Source organism: Carcharhinus amblyrhynchos, chromosome 12 (genome assembly GCF_965287045.1).
Source record: "Carcharhinus amblyrhynchos chromosome 12, sCarAmb.v2.hapA, whole genome shotgun sequence".
NCBI classification, from domain to species: Eukaryota; Metazoa; Chordata; class Chondrichthyes; order Carcharhiniformes; family Carcharhinidae; genus Carcharhinus; species Carcharhinus amblyrhynchos.
Genome location: NC_137335.1, coordinates 34,366,054 through 34,381,525, shown reverse-complemented (window position 1 = coordinate 34,381,525; position 15,472 = coordinate 34,366,054). Strand labels below are relative to the sequence as shown.

At 42.3% G+C, this 15,472-nt stretch overlaps 1 protein-coding gene across 3 annotated transcripts in view; it reads right to left on the bottom strand.

Moving 5' to 3' along the window:
- Positions 1–762: 762 nt before the first annotated feature.
- LOC145350903 (ribosomal protein S6 kinase alpha-2) overlaps positions 763–15,472 on the bottom strand; it is a 332,432-nt gene continuing 317,722 nt past the window's right edge. For all 3 annotated transcript variants that reach the window (XM_080200348.1, XM_080200346.1, XM_080200347.1), the window contains exons 20-21: positions 8,143–8,280; positions 763–6,360 (exon numbers count right to left, since the gene is read on the bottom strand). In XM_080200348.1, the coding sequence (XP_080056474.1) occupies positions 6,235–6,360; positions 8,143–8,280 (264 nt within the window). In that variant the 3' untranslated portion in view covers positions 763–6,234. The remainder of the gene's footprint in view (positions 6,361–8,142; positions 8,281–15,472) is intronic.

The window sequence follows — 15,472 nt, the reverse complement described above, 5'->3', positions numbered from 1 at the left end:
TAGCCCCCCAAGCCTTTAAATCACCAGCCTAGTAATATTACCACTATGCCACTAAGTAAGTTATTAAACAGAAACAAAATACGCAATTAGCATCTGAAAAGGGCAATCTTTCTTTTCAAGCACTGATAGACTTGTATATTTCCGGCATTTTCTGGCTTTACATTAGATTTCGGCACTTGCAGTTTTTCTTTTTACCTCAGATCAGTTACTTAATGTTGTCAATAAACATTTTAAAGAAAATCTGTGAATTAACTAAAAAATCTCAACATGGGAACACTTTGCATTCTATCTCACACATACTATCCATTAGTTCATATTACTATGATCATACGACTACCATTCAACAGAGAAAACTGGATTATTACAGACAGATTAACTGGTTGCACATTACCATTTTTATACAAGCAGTCACGGGGCAAGATTCTCTGGCCTCCCTTCACTGATTTTTTCAGTGACTGGAGGCAGTGTGTCATTTGCAAGTGGTGGGATTCTCTGGACCCCCTGCTGTGGGAAACCCACTAAGAAGTCTCACAACACCAGGTTAAAGTCCAACCAGTTTATTTCGTAGTAACCCCACAAGCTTTCGGAAACGCTGTTCCTCCGTCAGGTGTGTGGAAGGTTCCGATCAGAGAAGGGCATATAAATTCTCTGATCAGAGAATTACCCTTCTCGGATCAGAATCTTCCACGTACCTGACGGAGGAACAGCGTTTCTGAAAGCTTGTGGGATTACTATCAAATAAACCTGTTGGACTTTAACCTGGCGCTGTGAGACTTCTTACTGTGTTTACCCCAGTCCAAAGCTGGCATCTCCACATCGTAAGAAACCCACGGCAGCCGGTAGGAGTAGAGAATCCCACCAACACAAACATCAGAAAGTTCCAGCCTTGATCAGTTGCCACTTTATGTAAAGACCTCCCTCCTGTACAACCTGGAAATGGTTTGCTGAAATTAGCGAATCCAGCATTCAAAAATCTGATAAAACATGTTTGAATAAGCAAGTTCATATTATTAGGAAAGTTGTGCACCATTCAGCCTCTTGAGCATATCCCACTCAATTAGATAATGTCTAATCTATTTCTTAACTCCATTTACCCATCTTGGTTCTCTTCACATCCTTGCCCTAACAAAAAACTATCAAACTTAATTTTGAAATTTTCAGTTAGCCCAGTTCCCCTTAGATTGAATAATGCTTCCTGACATCTTCATTGCACTGCCCAGCTCGAGGTTAAAGGTCAGATCCATTTTTCTAGACTCCATTACGGGAGGAAATAGTTTGTTCAACTATGAGGTGCCCATTTCTGGTCATTTGGTATTCACTGCCCACTCCTGTAGCTTCAATTAGTCAAAGCTGAGCTGTAAGGACTAATGTTTGGGGAAGTTATCACTTTGACGCATGCACCATCAGGATGCAGCTGAGATTGAGAAGTTTATGGAATAGGCAATAAGAGACAGAGTGAGGGCAGGGAGATCCCTATTAGAACATTTCTCCGAATCAATGATTCATTGTATACCAATTGCCCTCACGGAGCAAAGATTGCTTGAGAAGATAAGTACAGAAACTGCGTGAAATAACCAGCAGATTAGGTAGTAGCTATGGAGAAAAACAGGGTCATCTTTGACCTGAAACATCAACTCTGCTTGTCCTTCCACAGATGCAGCCTCTGGATTTCCTGCATTTTCTGTTTTTATTTTGGATTTCCAGTTTCTGCAGTATTTTGCTTTCTCTTGAGAAGATGTTAACTCTGGCACTAAGAAGGGTTGGAAAGATGCAATCAGAGCCACTGGCACGTCAGCTCACCATTGTTTCTTCCTGGAAACACACAATTCATATGTGACTTAACCCATGACAATTACAGCTCATAAGAAAATGTAGGGCTAAGCCTGGCAATAAATAACACTACTCATCAAAACGCTGGTGTTCAGTGTTCTCATTGACATGGCTGAGACGTGTTCACTGGCAGATGGGCAGGATGATTGGGCGGGGGGGCGAGGAGGGAGAGTTACACTGTGGTAACAGAGGGAGCCCTGTACATTCATGCTCAGGGACTCAATAAAATCTTTATGCAGCTTTGACAGTGCGTATGCAGCAGAATCCCATAAAGTTGGCACCATGTTATCTGTCTCTGTAACTCCTCCTGACTGAGAGATCAGTCAGGGCTGGCTGTGAAATTCCTCAGGAACAACTCCCTCTTTGCAGGAAGAGGTGAAAAAGTTTTCCCAGCCTTTCTTGTTTTTGAACCTCACTTGAAGTTGCTACAATTTCCTGGTCATTGTCACAGTTCCATCAACATGACCACAGCAGTACCTGCAAATCTCCTATTTTAATATATTTAATACTAAATATATTAGTATTTAGTATTACTAAATGACTAATGGCTAACACATTTTTCATTAAATTTCTGTGCTGCTGCCATTCACTTATTGAAGGGGCCACTGCATCATCATGTGGCAATATGACCAGAATACATAGCAGTTATGCTCAGTGAAGTTTCACCCTCTCCCAGACACCTTCTTAGGCTTTCTTTAAAATACGATTCAAACAATCACTCTGTATATAAGCAGTCTCCTATGGAACTACTTGCAACACAAGGATTAACCTAATACAATGATCCAGAATGCTGCGGCAGAATGGTGAACTGTGCTGTCTGTTAACTCAGATTTGCTCTTAACCATTTAAACTTAATGATACTTCCCCCTCAAAACTGCTCCAAGCCGGAATTGGTGCTGGGCCCTCTACAAAGCATCGACTCTCCTCACCCCAATAAAAGCAAAATACTGTGGATGCTGGAATCTGAAACAAAAACAGAAAATTCTGGAGAAACTCAGCAGGTTTGATAGCATCTGTGGAGAGAGCAAATAGAGTTAATGTTTTAAGTTCATTTGATTCCAAATCTGGACTTTTGAGTCAGTGTGGCTCTGAAGAAGTCATATGGACTCGAAACAGTAACTCCAGTTTCTCTCTCCACGGATGCTGCCAGACCTGCTGGGTTTTTCCAGCCTTTCTTGTTTTTGTACCTCGCCTGAAGTTGCTACAACAGTTAAACGGGTCTAATGGTCTGCAGTATTATTCATTGTTCTTGTATTGGTAACAATTTTAGAACCAATATATTCATCATCATATAACCTGTAGTTACTTTAAAATCCCCCTGACCCAGGAGGGTCACAGTCAGACAAGCAAATGGCAGCATCAGTCCTGGTTATGTTCTGCATTCTAAGGTTTAAGCAGAAAATCAGAAAGAATACTGAGCCTCAAGTTTCTGCACCTCCAGCCTGTGCTTGCTGCATCTTTCCACAAGAGGGCAAGCCTCCCCTACAATGTATACACAAGCTCAGCTATCTCTGATAGCTGAATGAAAATAATGGCCTGGATCTAAAACATCCATATCATTTTCTCTCCACCCGTGCTGCCAGACATGTTGAGGAGTCCTAGCCTTTTCTGCTTTAGAAATCTGATTGTGTTTCAGGTGCGAAACTGGCAGCTAAAGATCCACAGTGGCAGGAAGGGTGTACCCCCTAATTCGGCCCCAGCAGTGTGCTGCCTGCAGTATTGGTTAGATCTTTGTGTAGGATTTCAGGACATGGATTTTTGTATAAGCAAATTGAGACCTTATTGCCTCTTTCAGATTGCTGTATAATATTTGGTTGGCAAATGACTCTAGCATGTACTGTAAACACTGCTGTCAGTTTCTTCAGCTGCTCTTATTTACTATCAAGTGTGGCTGACCAACAGAACCTTCTGGAGGATGCACGCTGACTTACACGTGATACATTAATACCTCTGGCCTTGTCAACAATCTGCCTCCCAAACTGGTTCCTCTAAAACACCCCACGGGCTCTCTGCCAATGCACGAGCTGGGCTTTCTCGCTGGCGACCCGCGACTGGCAGGCTGACCCTGGGGCTTTAAAGACCCCACAGCTTGTATAATCGCCGTCTCAGTCAGCGCTTGATACCGGGATCACAACACAGTTCTGGAAGGCCCACTTTCCTGGTTAACGGACCCCTCGTCCTCACCAAAATTCCGCCATCATTCCCCTTAACTTCTTCAAGCTGGTTAATGTCCAACATCAGACTGAAAAGCCCTCCAATCTTTTCTAGTTTTTACACTCTGAATTAGAATGGAAGATACTTTTGTGACATATGTATCATGCGTGATGATGCCATTAATGAGGTGCATGTCAAACACAACATACAAAGGACTGAATTCTTCACTGTCCTTGTTATTTAGAGTTAAATGTGAAGTCCAAACTTCTCTGGTTATTTTTCCCCAGGAGATTAGATACAGCCCCCACACTCAATGTGAATTGGACAAATAACCATGGGCTGTCATTTAGCTGAACTGTTCTTTGTTTTAGTCCTGTGGATATTGACTTGTGTTTTGGTCATGCTGCAACAAAAAATAATTTCATTTATTTTCTCCAAATTGTACCTGCTTTTTCTGCCATCCAATGTTCTCATGGTTTTTTGACACTGGGAACAGAAGTCAGTAACACCCTAAAAAATCTTCACTGAACCTTGCCTCACTGCAAAGCACAAGAGTAATCTTCCTCATAATAAATGTTGGGGGCGGGGGGGAGGTTTAATACCAAGAATGGTTCATATATATGCTTCCATTAGGGCAGATAGCAGGACAGTCTAAAATCCATTTCTGAAAGTCTTTTGGACTTGATTTACTTATAGATATTACACTTAAGCCTACACCCAAATCACAGCACAGGGCAAGATGAATGGGCCAACTCAGAAGAGGACCACGAGTTATCATTCTGTTCTAAAGCAGCATGAAATACACTTACCCAAACTTGTAAGACACAGCCTCTGTCTGACTGTCTCCCTCTCTAATGTAGGCAACAACTATGATGGCTTTCTGATAAATTATCACCAAATACCTTTGGCCAACTATCTCACGTAGACAACAATGCCAACGATGTCAAAGTACCCGGTATTTTCCAGTGGGAGGCCTGTGAGAATCTACATGTGATTGGTGAGTGTTGATCTCTGCCAGGATGGGGTAGGGACTTAAAACCTCTCCCTCAGCACGTGTGCATTAAGGAGAGCAAAACAGGCCAGGATTCTCCTGATTGCTGTTTCTAAACACTTGCTAGAATTGTTGATTTACGTTAATGCTGGATAAGAACAGAATCGTGCTTGGCGATGGTTCCTTGTGATTGCACAACTTTCTTATACTAATGTTGAGGTTCACACATGAGTTATAACTGCCTGAAAGGAGCTAGAAGATAATGCTGATCATGTACCAGCAGGAGGCCAATATCTTCAGGTGAGGAGCAAAAAGAAGAAAAGTGAGGAGAAGAAAAATGGTTTTCTTAGCATCTTATTTGATTGTTAATAGCAGAATCGGAACATTGCTGCTTCTGACACTAATAATGCCATTTTAAGATATGACATCCCTTTCAGTTTAAATATGTCACAGGTTAAAGTCAAGTCATGCTGCTCAGAAACAGACCTTTGTAAAAACTAGTCAACCTTTAGCTGCTATAGCATTGTCTTATCACAGTACTCCACACGCACTCATTAATGAAATGACACTGCTTACAATCGTCCCGTCCTTCTACACTCAGAAGTTCATTGTGCTTCTTGCTACTTCACATTATCACAGGACATTTTTCAAAAATTGCAAATATAATTTATAAAAACATTAATGAATGGTTTACAAATATTTCACTAGAACTGAAATGCTGCATTTCAAAAAAAGCAAAAAAAAACTGTTCAGACACAGCAGGCCCAGCTCTGCAGGATTCTCTGTGTAGAGACCTCTCTGCTTCAGACTGCTGTCTTTTCCTGGTCTCCTTATTCTTTTTTAAACAATTAAGAGGTAACAACATTGCTCTGCTTTTAACAGAGCAGTGAGTACAAGTGTTTTCTCAAAGCACTTGTGTGTTCATCCTTTTCCACTTACTTATGCAAGAGGTTAGGTCTAGTTTTCACAATCAGTGTTTGCCTGTTTGTTTCAAACAACATCAGGCAAAACACAAAGATACCCCTGTTAATTTAGAAAAGGGATTGACTTGCATTCAACTCCTTTTAGCTTTTAGAGTGCAGTAAGTTTGGTAAATGACCCTTTGTCTGTTCTGGGACCACTGAATAACAGGAGCCTGAAACTAGGCCCAACCTCAGAGTACTTTGGGCCTTTTGGGGCCTCTTGCGTTGGCTAAGAGAGGCCATGTATTGTTAGATACAATGAATAGAAAACTTCCTAAAGTCATTGTACAGTAGCTGTTATAGTCTTGTGGAAGTCAATCTTTTCATTCCTCTTCGCTGAGCCAGGTTTGATGCCAATACAGGTTCTAGTCTTGGTGCCTGAGGTGTACGGTTTAAAGCAAAGTAGGTGGCAGCCATTGCACCCTGAAATGAGATTGAAAACAGAATCCATGAAGTGGACATTACAATTTGGATTTTGACTGCTTGACTATGAGCCATTATTTAAAAAGAAACCATTTTACCAAACTCGTCTCATTTCCCTTATTTGGCTACAGATGCATTCAGCTTTCCCATACCACAACCCAGTGACTTTTCTCAGTATGTGAGGCTAAGCAAAAGTGCTGGCGGGCTAGTGAGCAAAGAAAACATCACAGCCACATCAAAGTCAGTGTCCACATACATGAGCATTGCAGTAATAAACACCAAACGCTGGTTAGAGATTGGGTTAACCCATCCTTAGTTAATTGGACCTTTAAGAACAAAGAACAAAGAACATCACAGCACGGGAAACAGACCCTTCGGCCCAACGAGCCCGCGCCGCCATCTTAACAATGTGCTTTTCCTCCTCCACCCTTGACCCATGTCTATGCTTATGGTACGTCCATTGGAAACCAGATTAAGGGGAGAATAATTTAGGGACAATTTGTTACACCAAATAAAAAGAAATAGTTTATTTTTCAGGAAAATTTGTGGTTAGAGTTCTCTCTCGTAAAATAATAAAGTTTCTAGCTCTATCCAGATGATGGAGTTAAAAAAAAGCGATAATTTGAAAACCTTAGACCATTGGTAAAGGCTGGTCTCCAGACCACTTCACAAGCAAAACAGTAAACTGGAGTGGGCAGGATTTACCCCTCTCTGGATTTACCCCACTGCTGTAATGCAACAGCGCTAACCACTGTGCCGCCGTGCCTCCCTCAATGCATAGCCATTCTCTTTGCTCACTAACTCACATTGTGCTTAGCAGGGGGTGAAATTAACTGTAGTGACACTGCTGGAAGTTTGCCCAAGAGCTGAGCCATTTACTGTGATTCCAAGCAGCAATATTTCCGCTAGCCTTACTACAGGGATTCTTTCATTTGCCTGAGCTGTGTTTTTAGTTTTATTGATGAATGTAGTGAAATCTATTAATTAGTTGCATTGCACCTAAATGCATCGGACCTTCTTACTAGTTTTAATTCCTGTAGGAAGTTAATATAGATTTAGCCTTCTAAAATTAAAGCATCAAGTATGACAGCTAAACTCCACCAGGAAAAATAATTGAGAAGCTACATAGAGTCGTTATCTTTCAGCCCTTATAGCTCTCTCCTACAGAGTTATGTTGGTGATTTTTCAAGAATTGTTTTTCCTATTGGGTGGTTTTGCCACATTGTTTCCAACAGAAAGCAGCACCGTGATGGTCCCCTGAGTTCTACTATCAGCAAGCAAACATTTAAGGTACATGAAAGATCAAACATGTTCTGGGTCAGAATGCCAAGACTCATTTATTTCACACTGAGCCCATGCTGCTGTAATGCCAACATGCTGCAACACAGAAGGCTGGCACCACATCCAGCATCTGCCATGCTCCTTCTGTGGCAGTTCCCGGACTTCTGCCAAATCATGACAGGAAGAAGCTGAGAAGATGTGACATGCAGTTCTGTTGGGACGTAGGCAAGTCAGGGTTCAGCCTGTAATGAGGAGTTCCTTCATTACTGAGTAGCAGAGGCTGCAGACGGAATCACTAATTCATTGCAGTGATGATCATGAGAAGCGTCAGATCACCGTGTGCAGCTCTTTGGGACGAGTTGTTAATGGTCCTACGAGAGACTCTTGGAGCAATCCTGTTAATCTCTGTCAGCATCTCCCAGACCGGCAGGGGTTTCAGGATAATTGGAATAGAAGGCACAGTGGTAAAATGAGGCTTTAAACAGGTTATCTGGAACTTGCCTTGACTAAATGGGCGTCATGCCTGCTGAGCTGATTCTGTGAGAGGTATTCTCGATTCACTATCCAGGGGTGTCGAAGGACCTGTGCTGCTGTATGCCTTTGATGAGGATCGACATGCAGCATCTTAGAGACCATGTCCTGCAGGGGAGAGCCCAAAAGATCAGGTAAGCAGTGATGTTTTACAATTTATCAAACATAATATTATCTCCTTTGGTGTGGGGTAAGTTTTTGTCCAAATTCATTCCTGTGAAGAACCTGGATGTTTTAAAAGCATTGAAGGGTCATTATTGTTGTCAAAATTATATTGTGTAAAATTCAAAACAGTAAATTCATCTTGATCAAACCTGGTTGCTTGCTATTTTGGCAAATGCATCAACCCTACTTAAAAAGAATTTGTACCTCTGTTACACTATTCACATTGCCAGAGCATCCCAAAGTGTTTTACGGGCAACAAGTGAATTTTAAATGTACAATGATAACAACTTGCATTTATAGAGCAACTTTTATGTCGTAAAATGTCCCAAAGCATTTCACAGGCTTATTGTCAAAATCTGACACAGAGCCTCATAACATTATGGTATTAGTACAGATAACCATAATATTGGTCAGAGGTAGGTTTTAAAGAAGTGGAGAATATTGGAGAGTTTTAGGGAGCGAATTCCGAAACGGAAGGCCCAGACACTGTTTCATGTTGGCAGCAAATTTATTTCGACCAAATTTCTATATGATAAATGATCAAATGATCTGTTTTGAGTCATAATGGTTAGCAGATAACTATTGGCCTTTTCCCTTGACTCTTCCTCCAATTTTGCGATTGAGCAACCATATGCAGAACAGGCAGACTATGGTGTCATAGAAACATAGAAGACAGGAGCAGGAGGAGGCCATTTGGCCCTTCGGGTCTTTTCCACCATTCATGACGATCATGGCTGATCATCCAACTCAATAGCTTAATCCTGCTTTCTCCCTGTAACCTTCTATTCCATTTGCCCCAAGTGCTATATCTAGCCGCCTCTTGATGTCAATCAGCATGCAATGCTGATTTAATGCAACTGTGTCATTTTGAAAGCTCAGTGGTCCAGACTGTATCCTCCCTTAACCTTGTCCACTGAACACATGTTAAGCAGCATGAAGGACCCCCTACCAATACTCTCAAAGGCATCACCAACTACTTATGGGTTAATCACTGACTCATTTTTTCTGCTTGTTGCTACAATTCTATACATTTTTGGTGCCTGCCCTGGTTGTTTCAAGTTTTTAAGGTATATAGAGAATAATGTGTCAACTGTTGACTTCAAGGCTTCTACACAAAACAGTTGCTCCCAGATATGGCTGCACTAGTTGGCATTCCCCTTGGAATTGATTATGTGTGGGTGAGTGAATAGACGTGACCCAAAGTAGGACAAGCTTCTAGAAGAGGAAGAAGAGCTGTGGAAAAGGAAGAGAAGGAAAACGCAGATGGATTCTTTTCATCCAGGCTGTATATGAGGAATAAATTTGAGTGCAGTTTCAGGAACTTTAACTCTAATTCAGTTCCATAGTGCCTCTTTTCCCTGGGTCTTTTTCTTGTCCAGTGCCCAATGCAGGGCTACCCCAGTGGCTGCAGCACAGGTAGTGGTAGCTGCTGGTTTTCAGTGGGGGGCAGGGTGGGGGGTGCACATAGTCTTGTGAGATGATCTCAAGCAGCTCTGAGCCTAGGAGATCCAGTTGTGAACTCTGCTGCAAGCAGTTGTGGGCTGGCTGAGTACCAGGCAACAGCAAGGGCAGTGACAGTGTTGCAGAGCAGGGCTCGCAAACTCTGTCAGCCTGAGGAAGGACAGCAGGCTGGGAAAGCTCTGTGGAGCCTAGGAGGCAATACCTCAGCAATCCTGCAACCTATTACTGGACTACCGTAACACCTTGTCAAGTCCTTGGTGTGCTGCAGACTGAACTTGAATGGTAGAAAACTGAGTTTGCTTGAGAACAATACAAGTTTTCAGTGTAGCACTCAAACATGGTGTAATGACAGCACCAGGCACTGCACAATGATTGGTTCTGTAACTGGGTTGATGGATTGCCCATTAATTTCTGGCTGGAAAGGATAGGGCTAGAAGATTTGTGACAAGCTCTGTGCCAAATTAATGTCCCTTGCCATTAACCTCAGCCTTTCTGGCAGGCTTCCCAATACACCAAGTATTTCATTGCGTACATCCTTATTCTGCAGTTTTCAGCACCCTCATTTGAGTTCTCTGCAGCAGAATTTAAACTTCACTCTGTCAAGCTGGCACATGCACTATCCCTGCCTCCTGCCCTGACTGCAGCACACTTTGCTCAATGTCTCTATACACACACAGATACTGCCACAATGACATTCTCTTAAACATGCACAGTGCCAGGATGTGAACTAGTGTCCCAGCGTTAGCGGGATTGTCTAATGAGGAGAGATTGAGCAAACCAGACTGTATTATCCAGAGTTTTGAAGAATGAAGGATGATCTCACTGGAGTGTGCATAATTCGACAGGGAAGATGCAGGAAAGAAATTTCCCCTGCCAAGGACCAGGGACATAGTCTCAGAAGATGGACTAGGTTATTTAGGACCGAGATGAGAAGGCTTTTTTTTATTCCGAGAGTGGTGAATTTTTGGAATTCCCGCCTCCAGAGAACTGTTGGGGCTCAGTCATTGAATATGTTCAAAGCAGAGGTTGATAGATTTCTTGATACCAATGACATTAAGAGGTACGGGGATGACAGTGAGGTAAAAGATCAGCCATGATCTAGTTAAATGACAGAGTAGGCAGGAGAGGCCTACTCCTACATTGCTACAGAGGCTGGGCCTTTGAATATAAATCAAGGCTGAGTTATTTTTAATTTACAATTTTTGATCTACAAGGGGCTCAAAGACTATTTAAAAAAATGGCTTAGGGGATATGGGGAACAGGTGGGAAGGTGGATTTGAAACCAGGGAGAGATCAGCCGTGATCTGATTGAATGGTGGAACAGTCTCAAAGGGCTGGATTTGCCTATTTCTGCTCGTAATTACTGTGTTCCTATGTTATGGACAGATGGACAAGAAAATAGAGGTTAGGCCATAATCGGATCAGCCAGGATCTAATTAAATGTTGGAGCTAGCTTAAGGAGCAGAAGGATCTTCTCCTGTTTCCATCTCTAATGATCTTATAATTTTACGATCTTCCCTTTTATTCTTCTTCCTACCTTCCCCACTTTCCCTTGTTCAAAATTAATAGTGTTTCTAACTATTCCCATCTCTGATGAAAAGTAATTTACCTGCTGTACTGATTGCATCTCTCTGCACAGGTATTGTCTGACCTGTTGCATAGTCTGCTTTTATTTCAGATTTCCAGCATCCACAGTAATTTCTTTTAGGACAGGTTGGGCTATTTTCTTTTGAATAAAGTTTTTTCCCCAAAGTTTTATTTAGTAGTGTCACAATTATCACTGCAATGAAGTTACTGTGAAAATCCCATAGTTGCCACACTCCAGCGCTTGTTCAGATACACTGAGGGAGAATTTAACATGGCCAATGTACCTAACCAGCATGTCTTTCAGACTGTGGGGGGAAACCGAAGCATCTGGAGGAAACCCATGTAGATACAGGGAGAATGTGCAAACTCCACAAAGAGACCGACCCAATTCTGGAATCGACCCCGGGTTCCTGGGTCCTGTGAGGCAGCAGTGCTAACCACTGTGCCAGCCTAGAATAGAGGAAATTGAGGTGTATTAAATTATGAGACATAAATAGGGTAGATAAGGAGGCACAAATTTAAATCACTGCATGCAGAAGGTACTGTGGTTATGGAACTCACTGCCTTGAACTGGTGACGACAGATCTTGTATTTAAAAATATTTGCATTAACACTTTAAATAGTGTAATCAATCACCAAAGTTGGAAAAGCATTCTTCACTTATTTTTTCATGGGATGTGGTGTCGCTGGCAAGGTCAGCAATCCCCTATTGCCCTTGAATTAAGTGCCGTTTCAGAGGGCAGTTAAGAGTCAACCACATTGCTGTGGGTCTGGGGTTCACATGTAGGCCAGGCTGGGTAAGGATCTGTGAACCAGATGGGTTTTAACAACAATCGACAATGGTTTCATGGTTACTGTTACTGAGACCAGTTTTCAATTCTAGATTTTATTAATTGAGTTTAAATCCCATAAACTGCTATCTGGATTGCTAAGCAGCTTATATTACCATGACACCAATATCTCCCCAAGAGATGGCTAACTTGTTATGCCTAGCATAGACAAAGAGAATGAAATGGCCTATAATACAGATTTCTATAATTGGCCCTCCCCATTCCCTTCTGCAGAAAATACGGATGAATGGGATTGAGGGTGATTTAGCAGTTTGGATCAGGAATTGGCTAGCTGATAGAAGACAGAGGGTGGTGGTTGATGGGAAATATTCAACCTGGAGTTCAACTACTACTGGTGTGCCTCAGGGATCTGTTTTGGGGCCACTGCTGTTTGTCATTTTTATAAATGACCTAGATGAGGGTGTAGAACGATGGGTTAGTAAATTTGCGGACGACACTAAAGTCGGAGGAGTTGTAGACAGTGAGGATGGATGTTACAGTTTGCAGAGGGACATAGAAAAGCTGCAGAGTTAGACTGAGAGGTGGCAAATGGAGTTGAATGAGGAAAAGTGTGAGATGATTCACTTTGGAAAGAGTAACAGGATTACAGAACATAGGGCTAATGGAAGGGCTCTTGGTAGTGTCGACAAGCAGAGAGATCTTGGTGTACATGTGCATAGGTCCCTGAAAGTTGGCACCCAGGTTGATAAGGTTGTTAAGAAGGCGTACGGTGTGTTAGATTTCATTGGTAGAGCGATTGAATTTCAGAGCCGTGAGATCATGTCGCAACTGTACAAAACTCTGGTGCGGCTGCACTTGGAGCATTGCGTACAGTTCTGGTCACCGCATAAGAAAGATGTGGAAGCATTGGAAAGGGTGCAGAGGAGGTTTACCAGGACGTTGCCTGGTATGGTGGGAAGGTCTCATGAGGAAAGGCTGAGGGACTTGAGGTTGTTTTCGTTAGAGAGAAGAAGGTTAAGAGGTGACCTAATTGAGGCATACAAGATGATCAGAGGATTAGATAGGGTGGACACAGAGAGCCTTTTTCCTTGGATGGTGATGGCTAACACGAGGGGACATAGCTTTAAATTGAGGTGTGATAATTATAGGACAGATGTCAGAGGCAGGTTCTTTACTCAGACGGTAGTAAGGGCATGGAATGCCCTGCCTGCAGCAGTTGTGGACTCGCCAACTTTAAGGGTGTTCAAATGGTCATTGGATAGGTATATGGATAATATCGGAATAGTTTAGGTTAGAGTGTCATTAGATTCGTTCCACTTGTCGGCGCAACATCGAGGGCCGAAGGGCCTGTACTGCGCTGTAATGTTCTATGTTGCTACTGTACCTTTGAGAAAGGTATTTTTTAATCAAGTACTCTGCAGTTATAAGCAGACACTGAGCTGTTAAATGATTTCAGTGGGGTTTTGTTTATTGAAGTGTTGTGGGAAAATCGATTGACAAATCAAAGTTAGGTGGTTCGCCCACAGAGGAATCCAAGGATTCACTTTCAGTTTTGGTTAGGTGTTTTACTTCAGGCTGGATGCAGTGTTCTGTCTCTCTCCCTTGTATTACAGATTCTGCTGGCTAGCTGGAAGTAAGTCATTTGGCCTTTCTGGAGTGAGAATTTTGTCTCATGCAATGGTTCACTGGCTAAAGCTAGAAGCCAGCCGTGCCATTATCTTTACCTCAAGGTGGAAGTTACAAGGCTGGGAAGTCAGAGTTTCAATTCTCCAATCAAAGAACTAAGTGCCAGCATCAAATGAGCATTCTTATTTTCTGTGTTGAACCTGTGGCAGGGGTATGTTTATAAGGAGGTTTGTTTGGTTGGAACATTTCATATAGTTGTTAAGGTTTATTTAATATCACGGCATTTTTTATCTTGTTTGTAATTGGTAAAAGTCATTGTTATGTGTTATCTGCATTAAATAAATTTTGTTTGATAAAAGCACTGAGTGGATCATCTGAATCATACTCGAAGTAAAACATCTCATGCTTACCCTAGTCAAACTCAAACTGCAAAACTTATCATCCAGATAGACTGCATAAAAAACTTTGGAGGTTCTGACGTGGATTGTAACACTTCACTGAAGTGCAGTTGATGAACTGCACGGAGTAACACCAGAAACTGAATGGATACATGGTAATCACCTATTGTGATCCCCTTGTCTGTGCTTGGAGCTATCCATCCTAGAACCCAGGAATTTTAACCCCCATAAACAGGTGGGGCATAAAAGATTTCTACATCTCAGGTCCCAAAGTCAGCCATATCAAGTTCATTCACTTTCAGTTTTAACAGAGATGGGAGCAGACAACATATACGGCCCACAATACGGACCCCTTTGAATATGAGCTCCCAGATTAAGGTAGTAATAGATTGGCCGATCAGGGAGCCCTGCATGTCTACATAACTTGGAGTGTCAGGATAACTGGCACTTGGGGTTTATACTCTGTAAAAGGAAGTACCTGGCTGAGTATTGCTTGCTGTGTAAATAAATCTACATTTGGCGAAGGAACACTGGCCTTGGAAAAGTCATTTCATGAAGCATTTATTTGAAGAATTTAATAAGGCTGTGTGCCTCATATTTTATTTCTCTTCCAGGTTTAATCCCGGCTAGATTGTTTCCCAGGCTAGCTGGAAATCTGACAGCTGAAGGGGGACAAGGACTGCTACATGGAAATGGTATCCACTTATCAAATACTGTTTGTGAGCCTGGAGCAGCAAGAGTCTTGGTCCTCCAAGCCAATTTGCTCTCATCCAAGTGATTGGAATCCTTACTTTGAAATGAGCAGCCCTTCAATCCCTTCCATCAGCTTGGGCCCGATCCACCTCTGATCCCCCGCAATCATTCCTCAACCCGAAAAACCACAATGTACCCCCTCCAAGTCACAACCTCTCCTCCAGCAGCAGGAAGCCTACCTGTTCATGGCTGTGGCCTCTTTCATAGCCACTCTGCCGGGAGGTAAGCCTGACAATCAGGGAGGCTCAAGGGAGAAAACAGAACATGCCATGGAGCTAAAACTTCAATACGTTCAGGGACCAGTACTCCACACCCCTACTTAGAAATCTTAGTCCTGATTAGGGCCAGAGGGACAGAAAGGCTGGATTAAGTTACAGTGATAAAAGCAGAAAAGTCTGAAATTTACATTTCAATGTGTTTAGCATTTTTAAAATGACTGTGAGGAATGAAGCTCCAAATATAATTATTACAATTGTTCCTTTTCTGTGGAAGAGGTAGATTGGCAGTCAAAATAATTAT